Raw genomic sequence first — 15,650 nt, forward strand, 5'->3', positions numbered from 1 at the left:
CATGTCCGCTGCTCATCAACAACACCTGTGGTTGATGGACTGTGTCGTGAACAGCCCTGTACAGCATATCAGTAGGCACGACGAGAAATTGCCATCTGATTGTACCACAGCAAGTTACGAGGGCAGTTTGAGAAGTTCTCAGAACGAAATATAAAAAAAAAAGTACTTACATCACTGAAATGTTTGTTATTTTTCAGTGTAGTCTCCTTGTAGGTTAATGCACTGGGTCCAACGATGTTCCATTGCCTTGATCCCATCTCAAAATTGAGTTTCCTACAGGCCTGCAAAACAGTTGCCAATTCTGGCCATCAATTCTTCATTTAAAGTGAAGCTTCATCCACCAAGAAAAAGTTTGTTTTTGTAAGATATGGAAGTCCAGTGGAGCTACATCAGGTGAATAAGGCAGGTGTGGCAACAATTAATGCCTTAGTTTGTGTAATTTTGCCATGGTGATGGTACATGTGTGCGGATGCGCATTGTCTTGAGGGAAGATCACTTTCTTCCTTGCTAACTTTCCTCCTTGGTCTTTTTGTTGCAATTTGTCCAGGATGTTAGCATAGTATTCTTCAGTAACTTTTTGCCCAGTGGGGAGATAATCTACATGTACAAACAGGATCCCTTTTGCTTCCCAGAACACTGATGCCATGACCTGAAGGAGTTGTCTTTGCTTTCTTCGGTGGCGGAGAATCGGCACGTTTCCACTGCTTTGACTGCTGTTTTTGTCTCTGGGGTATAGTAGTGCACCGAAGTTTCATCTGTGGTCACAAACCGGTGAAAAAATCCTGTTCGTTTCTCTTAAAACAGGCCAAACATTGTTCTGATATGTCCATTCTCGTGCGTTTTTGATCCAGCGTCAAGAGTCACGGCACCCATCTTGCAGATAATTCTTTCATTTCTAATTCTTCAGTTAAAATACGATATGCCCTTTCAGATGACATCTGGCAAGCGTGAGCAATTTCACACGCTTTGAATCCTCTGTGACCAATTTGTGTGCTTTTGCAATTATTTCTGGAGTAATGACGTCTCGGCTGACCATTGCGCGGATCATCTAAGCACTCCTGACCGAATGTAAATTCATTTGTCCACTTGGCAACTGTTGTATATGAAGAAGCAGAGTCCTCCAGTGTATTCTGGAAATCGGCATCAATTCCTTTGCTTTCATACCTTTCTGTACAAAGTACTTAATAACTGCTCGAATCTCAATTTTTTACTCTTCGCAAATTACTTTGCAGGAACAACAACAGAGCCACATTACCACAACAGTTTTTTCCCCAAGAGTACTGATGTGGCACGTGTTTACAGGCAACAGTCCAATGAATATATGTGATATGTGTTGTAATAGTGCTGAACTCTTGTGGTGATTCCGAAACTTTTCAATCCTCCCTTGTATTATGAGTTGTCATCTTGCATTGAAAGCGTAGCTTGGCATGGAGCCATGAGGAGAGCAGATTTTGTTTCTCACACACTCTGGCTACTGGGCCGTGCGAGCCATGTCCTTGACTAAAGCTGCATGCAATACATTCCTCATACCCTCTACGAATCTAAGTAGTACTATTAAATATTAATCTATTTCATACTTTGTATACCAAATTCTATTGATAACACAACCATAGTGTTAAATTTTCAAATCAATAACCTCCATACTTCTGGAGATACAAACTTTTATTCAAAACAAACAGTAACGGTGCTGGCATTGTGAAACTGAATTACGGACCGTAAAGTATTCATCTTTTGTATGAACTGAAACTACAGCCAAGGAGGGAGGGATGGATGGAGGGAGAATGGCATACATAAGCTGAGAATGTGATATTTCATTAGAACTATGCAAATGTATGCATGAGAAAGTTTGTGCAATACGGGAATTTGCAACTTATGTCCGAGTCAGCTTGATTTTGTAAATGGCAGAAACGCAGCCAGAAGGGGTGTTGAGTATAAAGTTTGTTAATTATTGGTTTTGTTGAAAGGGATCATATTTTGTTTTCATTAAATTTTATTTAGTTGCCACCATAAACTGCAGTCTGAATGCAACCGAGTTTGCACAGGCCAAACTGAAACGACAATTCAGAGAACAAAATGTTATGAGGGATATCTCTGCTGAGAAGGGGGAGGGGGGGGGGGGGGTTGATTTGGGGGAAGGCACCAAATAGTGAGGTCATCAGTCATCGGATTAGGAAAGGATGGGGAATGAAGTCGGCCATGCCCTTTCAAAGAAACCACCTCGGCATTTGCCTGAAGCGATTTAGGGAAATCTTGGAAAACCTAAATCAGGATGGCTGGACACAGGATAGAACCATCATCCTCCCAAATGCGAGTCCACATTGCAAACCACTATGCTACCTCGGATATCTCTGCCGGAAACATGTCAAATCTCGCCAATGCTGCCTATCAGTATATCACCAGTGAGGGTGGGAACTTTACTGTTGAAAATGTGAGAGCTGGAGGAAGATTACTGGAGGCGCATCAGTGTGATGAAAATTGCCGTTGACAACACTGTCATTAACACGTGTCCATCCAGCACCACCAAATCTGTCCACTAGCATGGACACAACCATGGACAACTGCAGTGGAAGCAACTAGTTTTGTAAGATTTTAGTTCTACCTACACATTCCTCATTGTTTTTGGAAGTAATACTTATATTGTAGTAATAACTGTTTTCAATTACTCAAACATTAAGGTGATGCTTATTCCATTTCTTTTATAAGCTGCAGCTGTAAGCTGGCTGTCCTATGAGAAGGAGGTGGGGCTTGTCGCAACAGCCAATGTGCTACGAGCCAAATGCGAGCCTCTACTCCCAGCATTCTACAACCGGCAGCCAAGTGAAAGTTTGCGATCAGTAATTGCCTTGGTGTATAAATGCAATTTGTTTTATTTGCTGGGGATACGATCAAGTCTGGTATTATGATCTCCACAAAAAATTGCGACGATCTAATTCACTTACATGCTATGAAGTCAAGTCATAAAACAGATGCAGGAGTATCACATTCGTACTGATAGAACATGTTGTTGAAGTATGCTCTTTTCCTATGAGATTGACAATACATTTCCTATTTCAAAGAACTGCATCTGTAGTGGGATGAATGGAATAATGTGTTGTATATACTGAAGTATTCATTTCAAGACTCTTGACACATTTCTTCTGTTTATAAACAATTTGTTTCTTGTCTGGGAGAAAGTATTAAATTTTGGGGAAAAAAAGCAGTTTCCTAAGATTTAAGATAAATTTAAGGGTTGGGAAGTCTTTCCTTCTTTCCTGCAGATAATCATATGGTGTGTAGCATTGTGCAGACATGTAATATGGTTTGGACAAGAAGGAAGATTATATGGGCAGATCAAATAACTAATGAACTAAATTGGAGAAACAAGAAATTTATGGCACAACTTGGCTAAAATACCAGATCAGTTGGTAGAACACATCCTGAGGCACGAAGGGATTGTCAATTTTCTAACGGAGGGAAGTGCCAGGGGTAAAAACTGTAGGAGAGAACAAGGGATGACTACAATAAGCAGGTTCAAACGGATGGAGGCCGCATCAGTTATTTAGAAATGAAGATGCTTTCATGTGATAGGCAGCTGTGGAGAGCTGCATCAAACGTATCTTTTGATTAGAGACCACAACCATAACAGCACAAACATTTAAGTAATTTTTTCAGATTTTCAGTGACAGGGTGATAACATGCTCTGTTAATAAGACAACTGTCCACATTTCTTTGGGAACTATTCACAAAAAGTAATGAATCTGGGAAGTCTCGTAGTACTTACCATAGTATTCTGCACCAGACTATCAGTGGCCAGTTCAATATTAGATTCATTCTCTTTCAACTGCTTTTCCAGGGCTACGTTGTGAACTTCTGCCTCAATCAGTTCAGCATACAATCCTACATCTGGCGTCGGTTCAGGTGGTGCCGAGATGCGAGACTCCGCGAGTTTTGCAATCACCACCTCCTGTTCTGCTATAAATTTTTCGACCACGGAAGGAGTTTCTGATGGTGAAGACTGCTGCTCCTAGTAACAGAGAGTGTAGTATTATTGTACCGTATTTACTCGAATCTAAGCCGCACTCGAATCTAAGCCGCACCTGAAAAATGAGACTCGAAATAAAGGAAAAAAAAATTTCCCAAATCTAAGCTGCACATGAAATTTGAGACTCGAAATTCAAGGGGAGAGAAAAGTTTTAGGCCGCACCTCCAAATCGAAACAAAGTTGGTCCATTGTAATATGAGACACAATTTAGGTCAAACGAATGACGATACAGCTACAGTAGTTTGGTTCGAGTCTTAAGCTTAGCAGTTAAGCTTTACCACTTAGCCATTGCTATGCGTCAGGCACTCCGTCCGTATTTACACGGGTACCCTTCCTTTTTCACGTGCTTCGTCTGGTTTGAATCGATTGCTTATTTTGCTTTGATCTGGTAAGTGCCGTTTTCTTTGTTATAGGTGTTTGCGTCACTCTTAAGATGAAAATGCATTACTGCACCGTGTCATGCATTGTTTGTCGCATTATTTAAAAAAAAAAAGAGAAAGAGAGAGAGAGAGAGAGAGAGAGAGAGAGAGAGAGAGAGAGAGAGAGAGAGAGAGAGAGAGGAATCATCTCATTAGCGAAACAATGGCAAGAGACTGCTATTTGTTGTTACTTACACAGCTGCTTTCTTTGATAATGTTCAACAAGAATCAAATAATAGACTCCGTATGATAGAACATGTTCTGAACGAGAGTTAGGCGAAAATTTTTCTCTGTTTGAAAATCGTTGCGGCCACTTCTTTATTACATCAAATTCTGCACACAAATTAGAGTCATCTTAGATTTAAAAATCTAGTCACTTGCCGTGCTTCATTTCTGACTATCACTATTAGACATAAGAATAATACGAATATAAACATGACACGATACGTATATTCTTCCACGTTTGCTGTTGTCTCACTCTAGTTTCGTAGTTTTAGGCAGACAGGACTTAAATGAGATAGCAGCAAACACAAAAGAATACATGGCAAAATGTTTATATTCATACTATTCTTATGGTGAAGAGAATACTGTATGTGATTCAAATTTCATCAGGTTCCTATTGGCAACCATCTCTTCTCACAGGTAGGAAAAAATTCAGAACGTAGAGTAGGCCATATTGACAAACATCCCAAACAGTCTTGCCAGTCAGATTTTCGTAGTATACTGAAATTGTGCTACATTCGAAGATGAACAATACGGAATTTGTATTTACTTCGTTGGATAATGTATGAAAATGCAGTGGTCGAAACTCGCGGCGGAGAAAAAAGCTCGTCTTCCACTATTTTTGTTTATTTATTTACTGACGCAGAGGTTTTGGCGCCAGTAATTATCTTTGTGCCTACAAAGCATGCCTGCATAGCGCTACATATACTCGACGGCAGAAGTTAGTTGTGGCGGCACGTACCAACATTTTTCATAACTTCCGCTTGCTTTGCACTCGATTCTAAGCCGCAGGCGGTTTTTCGGATTACGAAAACCGGAAAAAAAGTGCGGCTTAGATTCGAGTAAATACGGTAATTTCACAGGATTATTAGTACGACAAGAGAGAATTTTCTTCTTATGTTACCAGTTGCACGTTTCACTTATATATAACAATGTACCAACAGAACTACGAGGGCCCTTTTACACGAGCGGTCGCCATAACTTCGGCTATCTTAACACACTTCCTGTCCGACCAAAACTCCCAGCTTGTCACACATTACTGCTATAGCAGTTGAAATTTCAGTAATATTGATAGTTCTGATGTGAATGCCATAAATGAAATGTTACCTGTGTTCTGCCTCAGTTAATTTGTAGTTAAATTAGGAATGAGTTGAAAGGGTATAAGAACCATAATACAATTACCTGAGATCCCCTTTTGCTTTGCTAAGGTTAGCTTACCTTGTTCACAAAACATTGTAATATTGATTGAATATTGCAGCAGGAAACACTTCTTTTACTACATTTAAGTCCAAAAACATTAACATTGTTCACATTAAATGACCAGTCTTTCCAATTTATGGGCTAGACACAATGTATCTTCTGCTTTCCTTTTTTGTTACGAGCTTCAGGGTTCTCTGGGGCAGTGCTGTCTCTGAGAAGTGGTGAATCTCCACAGAGTGCTGTATTGTGGTAACCAGTTGCTTGTGGAAACAAGATGTCCGTCCTCCCGATTTCATGCACATTTAAACAAATTCTCTACTTCTCACTTACTACCCACTTAACAAAATTCCTATGTGCTGATGACGATCACTCACTGGAAACATAGCAGTTGTATAAGTACTGTATGTCACTGGAATTTGGCTGCAATAATTACACATCTGTTTGAAACTGACTGACAATATTTCATTCAAAATAATCTCTATTGCTGTTTATACATTTCTCCCACCTCTCCAGCAGATGCAAATAGATGATAATAGGACGAAGCCAAGTCTGAAAACTAAGCAGAATGACCTAGTATTTCTCAACTGAATGCCTGGGTCATTTCCCTGACCCATTTTGCTGTGAGATGGGGTGTTATCACGGAGCAATACGACTTGTCTTTTTCCCTATTTTGGTCATTTTTTACTTAATTCTCGAATTAAATAGATCATTTATTGTTGGCAGTGATCAGTGTGATTGGCTTCACCAGATTTTAGCAGCTCATAATAGATGACATTCTTCTGGTCCTACCAAACAGAGTATCGTCTTTTTCCAAAGCAATTTGGTCTTACACTGGATGTCTATGGTTTGCCTGGATTCACATTCGATTTACAACACTTAGTATTCTCAAAATTATCCATTTTTCATCACCTGTCGCTATTTGATGGAGAAACGACTTTCTTTTTATCTGGTGAGTAGTATTTCCCAAGTGGTCTTTTGATCTGCTTTCCGTATTTCATTCAGTTCATGCTGAACCAATTTTCCCACTTTCTGCATCTTTCGCATAGCTTTCAACCAAAAAGAAATGGCTTTTTGAGTTCCATTCAATTGTTCTGGGGGTTCCTGTTGAGTTTGAGTATCACTGCCCATCATCCTCACCCACTCCCCATCATCTTCAAAACCTGCAATTGGTTGTCTTCTAACTTTTTCGGTCGTTTCCCACACTCGTTTCTCACATCAAAAAAATGAATCTTGTCCGTAACTCTTAGTTTGTAAGCAAAAAACTTGACAAGTTTACAGGTTTGAAACAGATACCGATGTACGGAACTTTGATTCGTGTGCACTGACATTCGTCATCAGCCGTTTCAGGAAGCAGATGGAGCTGCAGACGCGGTCTCACAGGCCCTACACTGATGACTAACACTATCTATAGGGGAATTCTTGTTTCATACTTCTACACCTGGTACAGGTAGTAAGTTATCACTTTTATGAAGTGATATGTTATAATAAGAAGAACATCATTAGCTTTGTCCAGTTACAGTGAACTATTTTACTGACAATCTGGCATTGACTCATAAATAGTCATGTCTATGCATGGGGAGGAAACAACATTATGGGGCACTGCTTTTTAAGACAACTGCTACACAACTGATTATTTTAACACAAAAAATTACAGTTGTCCTTATCCTACAGATTGTCTTCAACACCGTAGTGGTTTACTAGACGCGGTCCTGTTTGAGGTGGGATGCCGTTTTCTTCCTAGCGAGTCGAGGTGTGTTAAACTTCGACGCACACCATACCACTGCACAACTGGTATTTTTCCACATTAAGAGACAGTTGTCCAGAGGAGAAAGAGACAGTACGTGAAATGAAGGAAACATCAAGACTAAATGGGGATCTGTCCCATATCTTTGCATGTGAAGCAAGGAACTTACCCACAGAGCCACACCACTTGTGTGTCTAAACAAGCATTTCTCTCTTACAACTTAAATAGCATTCTCTGAGAAAATTCTCCCCGTGACAGAACTCAAAATACCAGTACAGAATGCACTAGCTCTTGCTCCACATCCACTGGCTTGCTCGAATGACTGCATGCTCCACCTGCTGCAGCCTATCCTCGACTTTCTCACTGCCTTATATTGTTTATCTGTTCTTAGTCTAGACAGCACAGAGTGAATTATTTATAGTAGTAGTAGTAGTAGTAGTAGTAGTAGTTGGTTGTCGTCTTCAGTCCTGATACTGGTTTGATGCAGCTCTCCATGCTACTCTATCCTGTGCAAGCAGCTTCGTCTCCCAGTACGTACTGCAACCTACATCCCTATGAATCTGCTAAGTGTATTCATCTCTTGGTCTCCCTCTAAGATTTTTACCCTTCACGCTGCCCTCCAAAGCTAAATTTATGGTCCCCTGATGCCTCAGAACATGTCCTACCAACCGGTCCCTCCTCCTTGTCAAGTTGTGCCACAAACTCCTCTTCTCCGCAATTCTATTCAGTATCTCCTCATTAGTTGTGTGATCTACCCGTCTAATTATCAGCATTCTTCTGTAGCACCACATTTCAAAAGCTTCTATCCTCTTCTTGTCCAAACTATTTATCGTCCACGTTTCACTTCCATATACGGCTACACTCCATACAAATACTTTCAGAAATGACCTCCTGACACTTGAATCTATACTCGATGTTAACAAATTTCTCTTCTTCAGAAACGCTTTCCTTCCCATTGCCAGTTTACATGTTATATCCTCTCTACTTCGACCATCATCGGTTATTTTGCTCCCCAAATAGCAAAACTCCTTTACTACTGTAAGTGTCTTCTTTCCTAATCTAATACCCTCAGCATCAGCTGATTTAATTCGACTACATTCCATAATCCTCGTTTTGCTTTTATTGATGTTCATCTTATATCCTCCCTTCAAGACACCGCCCATTCCGTTCAACTGCTCTTGCTGTCTGACAGAATTACAATGTCATCGGCGAACCTCAAAGTTTTTAATTCTTCTCCATGGATTTTAATACCTACTCCGAATTTTTCTTTTGTTTCCTTTACAGCTTGCTCAATATACAGATTGAATAGCATCAGGGAGAGGCTACAACCCTGTCTCACTCCCTTCCCAACCACTGCTTCCCTTTCATGTCCCTCGACTCATAACTGCCATCTGATTTCTGTACAAATTGTAAATAGCCTTTCACTCCCTGTATTTTACCCCTGCAACCTTCAGAATTTGAAAGAGTATTCCAGTCGACATTGTCAAAAGCTTTCTCTAAGTCTACAAATGCTAGAAACATAGGTTTGCCTTTCCTTAATCTAGCTTCTAAGATAAGTCATAGCGTCAGTATCGCCTCACGTGTTCCGATATTTCTACGGAAACCAAACTGATCTTCCCCGAGGTCGGCTTCTACTAGTTTTTTCATTCATCTGTAAAGAATTCACGTTAGTATTTTGCAGCTGTGACTTATTAAACTGATAGTTCGGTAATTTTCACATCTGTCAACACCTGGAAAAAACTTGGTTCACTTTTGGCCACCAGGTGTAAATCTGGCACTGTACCTTGTACGACAATATGGCATCCGTGCTGTATTGACGAGGTGCTTTTTTTGTAACTGACTGTGCAGTACATTCCCCAGATGTTGCTAGTGCTTGGACTGTGTCACGAAAATTTTCTATCCCATGTTCAACAGTACGGAAAGTTTTGAGTTTTATTTTACACTAGTATCTGCACAACATCCAGACAGTGCAGTGACTGGAATCTCTGAATCAGCAGCAACATTCTGAATTTGCTCTTCGGTTTCTGGCACAGATCAAATTTTATGACATGTGGTCTGACATCATTTGAAGCCATGAGGCACATTTTACACTACAAGGTGCAGTGAATGCACAGCACAGCCGAATTTGGGGTACTGCTAAACCTTGTGTTACACTCAAGAGCCATTGTCCTTCCTGTATGAAATCGTGTAATGTGCATTCGTGAGTACCTATACAGTGACAAATTCATATTATCGAGATGTCCTCTTACAGCACGATTCCTGCTTTGGAAGACAACTCTGTGGAAGCCACTGTTTTCATGCAAGATGGAGCAACATCTCGTGTCGCTCGCCCGATGAAAGATCTGCTTAATGCAACCTTCCGTGATCGTTTTATGTCTAGAGATTTTCTAGATGCATGGCCTTCGAGATATGAAACCACGTGACTTGGTACTGGGATGATCTAAAATAATGTGTTTACCTGGGACACATTTGGTCTCTATGTGCTCTGAAGGCCAGTAAACAGAAATACGTTGCTCAGATTTTACCAGAACTGCTGCGGCCAACTGTCGATCGCATCATTTCACAGACACAGCATCTCGATGTCTCTGGTGCTCGTATTGAATGAATTGTGTAACAGATTAAAAATAAAAACAATGCTATGACTTTCTTGCTTGTTTGACCTTTTCTGCCCATGTCCCATTCCTAATCCATTACATATGGGTACATTTCTATACATCTTTCTAACATTAACACTAGAGATGGGGGATCCGCTCTTGAACTAATTCATGGAGTTCAATCTTTCAAAGGAGTGAACAATCAGTGATTCAGAAAAAAAGAACGGTAGCTCCAAACGTTTCCCACGGCAGAGAGAGAGGGAGAGAGAGAGAGAGAGAGAGAGAGAGAGAGAGAGAGAGAGAGAGAGAGAGAGAGAGAGAGAGAGAGAGAGAGAGAGAGAGAGAGAGAGAGAGACGGAGCATATCAGCAGCGCCTCTGCTGGTCAGAGCACAGTGCACGCCACACAACACAGCCAGCGCCGGCCTCTGACCTGCTTCTACCTTGGTTGCCTGCATTGTGCAGTGCCCCATTGGATTTTGGGTTTCACATATGCCGTGCCGTCTCTGTGCGTCGTCTGCCGTGTGCACTGTGCAGTGTCTGGCGCAGCTTAACTTCGCATCGCACTCTGTCGGCGATCGTTTCAGTCGCACGTCCTGCCCTCTGGGCAGTTGATGCGAGCAACAGGACAGAGAGCCACCTAGCGGATAACATAGTAACTACTTACAAAAACCTGCTCGCAAGGGAACGGACGATTTGTCTCGGAGCGGCTGAGTTCACCGCTCCCCCCCCCCCCCCCCCCCCCCCCTCGGAACTTGCCCGCTCAACGCTCACCCCACCATCTCGACTCTAGCCAGAGCGTCGAGCAAAGCGACTCAGGTGTCACTCTGGTCTCTGCGGTCTCAGCTCACGCAGTAATACAGCTCGCAGCTCGACCTGCTCGACTCAGCGCCTCTGCATCGGAGTTCGTCCCCACTGGATATTGTTCTTCGTAGTAATACCGCTATGTATATTACATTATTATGTTATGTATACATCAACTGTTTTTATTTTATTTTTATTTGTTTAAACTGATTAGATTAGGTTCCTGATGACTCCTCTTACTATAGGATTTTTATTATGGACACTCGAATTTACGCTTTAATTACGAGCGAACCGATAAACTTATCGCAAAATGTGATACACCAATATTTTCCTTGTTTTATTCTGCGTAAGGCTATATGCAGCACTTTCGTTTTACAGTCAAATTTACATATTTTTTTCTTATTCTGGTACGGATTCTGCGATTTTAGGCGCCTTCGAAAGGAAACGTTCACTTTAAAAATATATGGCTTGCGATGTATTTGTATGAGGTTAATGAAATTTTAATACATTATAGCCAAATATATTGTTAATGTAAATCTCAAGTTACAACATTTTCCGATCACCCAAAGAACCACGATAGTGCAAAATAAATCAATAATCAAAAACTTTGTCATATCGTGGAAATTTCAATAAACAATACAAAATTCTTACTCATTATCTGTGTTACTTCAAAATAGGATCAAATAAGATCAAAATACAGGTATAGTACTGGAATAAACCAAGTTTAAAGGGCAATGTGCCTTCCATTTATTTTCTATTGTAAATGAGTGGCGAGTCATGAAAAAGAGCTAATTCATTTCAGGGAGTGAACAGTTCTGATCCAATCTCTGAAAAGAACAGTTTTGCCCATCTCTAATTAACACCACCACATTTGCGTCTGGTGGCCAAAATTTGAACTAATTTTTCCCACGCATAAATCATTCCACCTGAACATGTCTACAAAGTTTCACTGTCATGTGATGATCACAGCCTACACTGGACCTCTGTGGATAGCTGCAGTTCCTCTCCTCTTGTGCTCTCAAATGGAGGTAGGGGCAAAAAACTGTTTCCGTACAAGCCCTGATTAATCTCCTCTTAGTGGCCCTTACACAAGATGTATATTGGTGGGCAGTAGGGTCATTCTCCCATTGCTCACAAATTCCAGTTCTATAATTTTTCTCAGTTGTGATTTCCTGAAAGAATGCCTCCTTGCCTCCAGGTATTGCAATCTGAGTTCACAGAACATTTGCGTAATACTTGTCTGTTAATGGACCGATGTCAAAGAATAGCTATGTAAGGTTCTACCTGTATATGAAAGCTCTCTGCAATGCTGCCTACAGTAGGATCAGGTTATATAAAAAAATGGAGAATGATACTTTCTAAGTCGAGATGAGAAGTGGCTTCCTCTGCAACACCACTCAAGTGGTTTTCGCACACAGCTTGAGAGGGAAACACTATGCCAACTTTCTGAGGAGGATTTTTCCTGTTTTTTAGGAATAGTATCATAATGAAATTGCTCTATGAATCTAGAAGATATGAGAGGGGGGGGGGGACAGATTTCTTTTATGAAAGTACCTTTGCTGGCACACTGAACGTGCAAATAACTTAATGAATGCAGCAAGGTAACACCCTCAACAACCAAATACATACAGTTATATTAACAACAAAATGAATGCTATAGTAGACCTCTTCACTTACCTGCTTAGCATTCTTGCTGTACGATGCGATGCAATTACTGTCACACATTAGCTTCATGCCATTCTCAAGCTGCTGAGATGCTGCTTTCACAGTCAAAGTTAGGTTGTTCAGCTCACGAATTTCATGTAGCAAACTTGAAGCTTTTTGATCTGAAATAAAACAGGTGTCTAATACGAGTAACTGAAAGCTGTAATACTACAAGTCCTACAACGACCACACTTCCTCCTAGACCAGGATCATCTACCCCAAGACTCTACACTCTACATGCATCAATCATGCGTCACTCGTGTTGTGAATGAAATATGCTGTTGAAGGAATAGAGAGAAATGCTCTTTAACTTAGTTGCTGAACAATTGCAGGAGGAAGCAAAATTTCTTTTACACATGACAATGTTACTGGCAAATGGAGACTAAGGGAAACATTCTTGGCAGGGTAAGTTGATAATTGCAGGAAAGAGGGAATAACTAAGTTTATAACAAACAGCATCAGTATTGTATGAGGTTATTTAATAATACTAGCATAGAAAGATAATAACAGAACATTTCAAACATGACCTAGGTGAAAATAATGGATGTTAATCTACACAATAAGAACTGGATTGTCATGTTCTTTTAGAAGACCTCAAACATTCCTTGAGTGTTCAAACAAATTTCGGGCTTGCAGCTGGTCGTCGTCCAATACCTCGCACGATATTTCAGCTAGACACCTGCCAGTCATCTTCAGGTGAGCCGTCGCAAACTGGCAAAAATGTCCTCCGTTCCACAATATACATAGCGTACTGTAACTATTCTGCACATGCGCCGAAAACTTGATAGATGAACCACACTGCCCGCCGGCAACGCCCTCCCTGGTGGAATAGTGGAACTCAGTCGCCCTCTGCATTGCTGTTTGCCACGGCCGTTGACGCACTCTGTCGTCTTCGATTTGAGCAATCGTGGAGATGATGGGATTCCGTGCGCTGTCCAACTGGTGGCCACTGTCACAGTTTAACAGATTTTCCGCCAGTTGTATTTCTACGGATTCTTTAATAATGGAGTCCCAGAAAGACGATGCTGTGAACAAAATCATTGTTTTCTCATACTCCATTGAATGTCCAATAGAAATACAACGTTCAGCAATAGCGGACTTGCTTGGCTGCAAAAGGCGGGTGTAACGTTGATGTTCAGTGCAGCGTTCTTTCACGGTGCGTGTGGTTTGACCTATGTAAGCCATACTACATTGGCACGGTATCTTGTAAATTCCGGCCTTTCGTAGTAACAGACTGTCCTTAACTGATCCCACAAGGTCCGCAATTTTCGATGGTGGGCGGAAAACCACTTTTACCTGAAATTTTCGGAGGATTCTTTCTATTTTAAACGAAGTGTTGCCAACGAAAGGAAGAAAAGCTAAAGATTGTTCCGGCTTGTTCTCCTCTTTATTCACTTCCTGCTTCTTAGTTTTAACTGTTAGTGCCCTGTTAATCTGCCGGATGGGATATCCATTTTCACTGAATACTGTCTTTAGATGGGCGAGTTCTTGAGGTAAGCTATCTAGATCTGAGACAGTATGAGCTCTATGAACAAGTGTTTTAAGCAAACTCATGGTTTGCGATGGGTGATGGCAACTCGATGCTTGCAGGTACAAATCAGTACGAGTGGGATTCCGGTAAACTGAATGCCCTAGAGAACCATCATTCTTCCTTCAAACCAGGGCATCCAAGAAAGGCAAACAACAATATTTCTCTATTTCCATGGTGAACCGGTTGTTACTATAAATGGAGTTGAGGTGATGTAGAAACTCCATTAATTTATCTTCTCCATGAGGCCACACTATGAAAGTGTCATCCACATACCACCAAAATACTGTTGGTTTCAGAGTAGCTGATTAAGGGCTCTCTTCAAAATCCTCCATAAAAAGGTTGGCCACGAAAGAGACAGGAGGCTACCCATGGCGACACCATCAGTCTGTTCAAAATAATCTTGATTAAACATAAAATAATTTGCGGAAAGAGCGTGCCTGAACAAAGCAGTGATATCAACAGGAAACATGTTACCAATCAGTGTCAAAGAATCTGCAAGAGGAACTTTTGTAAAAAGTGAGACCACATAAAAACTTACTAGAAGGTCTACACTGCTAAGACGAAGAGCCCCCAGTCTACTGATAAAATATGTGACGTGAGCACTTGCCTACGAAAGGTCTCAGTAAGGAAGTGAGATGTTTAGCTAAATCATATGTAGGAGCTCCAATGTTGCTCACTATTGGACACAGAGGAAGACCCTCTTTATGAATCTTTGGAAGGCCATACAGTCTCTGAGGTATACAACCATGTGGTCTTAACCTCTTGATGGTCTCTTGCGGTAAGGAGGAGGAATTTAATAGTGCTGAAGTTTTCCATTGCACACGTCCTGTAGGATCGTAATCAATCCTCCTATAGGTAGAGTCACTTAGCAGACCATACATCTAGTCTTTGTACACACCACAAGGTAACAGGGCACTAACAATAAAGAATCCTCCGAAAATTTCAGGTAAAAGTGGTTTTCCGCCCACCATCGAAGATTGCGGACCTTGTGGGATCAGTTAAGGGCAGTCTGTTACTACGAAAGGCCGGAATTTACAAGATACCATGCCAATGTGGTATGGCTTACATAGGTGAAACCACACGCACCGTGAAAGAATGCTGCACTGAACATCAATGTTACACCCGCCTTTTGCAGCCAAGCAAGTTCGCTATTGCTGAACATTGTATTTCTATTGGACATTCAATGGAGTATGAGAAAACAATGATTTTGTCCACAGCAACATCTTTCTGGGACTCCATTATTAAAGAATCCGTAGAAATACAACTGGTGGAAAATCTGTTAAACCGTGACAGCGGCTACCAGCTGGACAGTGCACAGTATCCCATCATCTCCACGATTTCCTCAAATCGAAGACGACAGAGTGAGTCGACGGCCGTGGCAAACGGCAACGCAGAGGGCGACTGAGTTCCACT

At 41.2% G+C, this 15,650-nt stretch overlaps 1 protein-coding gene across 12 annotated transcripts in view; it reads right to left on the reverse strand.

The window, feature by feature from the left end:
* Positions 1–15,650, reverse strand: part of LOC126143123 (disks large homolog 5-like) — a 1,046,479-nt gene that overhangs the window by 462,721 nt on the left and 568,108 nt on the right. For 5 of the 12 annotated variants that reach the window (XR_007529639.1, XM_049915310.1, XM_049915311.1 and 2 more), the window contains exons 4-5: positions 12,680–12,828; positions 3,761–4,003 (exon numbers count right to left, since the gene is read on the reverse strand). The exons of the other annotated variants lie outside the window; for them this stretch is intronic. Coding sequence is in view for 4 of the 5 variants with exons in the window: in XM_049915310.1 (XP_049771267.1) it covers positions 3,761–4,003; positions 12,680–12,828 (392 nt within the window). In the remaining variant the exon portion in view is untranslated. The remainder of the gene's footprint in view (positions 1–3,760; positions 4,004–12,679; positions 12,829–15,650) is intronic. 12 annotated transcript variants of the gene reach the window in all.

Source organism: Schistocerca cancellata, unplaced genomic scaffold (genome assembly GCF_023864275.1).
Source record: "Schistocerca cancellata isolate TAMUIC-IGC-003103 unplaced genomic scaffold, iqSchCanc2.1 HiC_scaffold_782, whole genome shotgun sequence".
In the NCBI taxonomy this organism is placed as follows: Eukaryota; Metazoa; Arthropoda; class Insecta; order Orthoptera; family Acrididae; genus Schistocerca; species Schistocerca cancellata.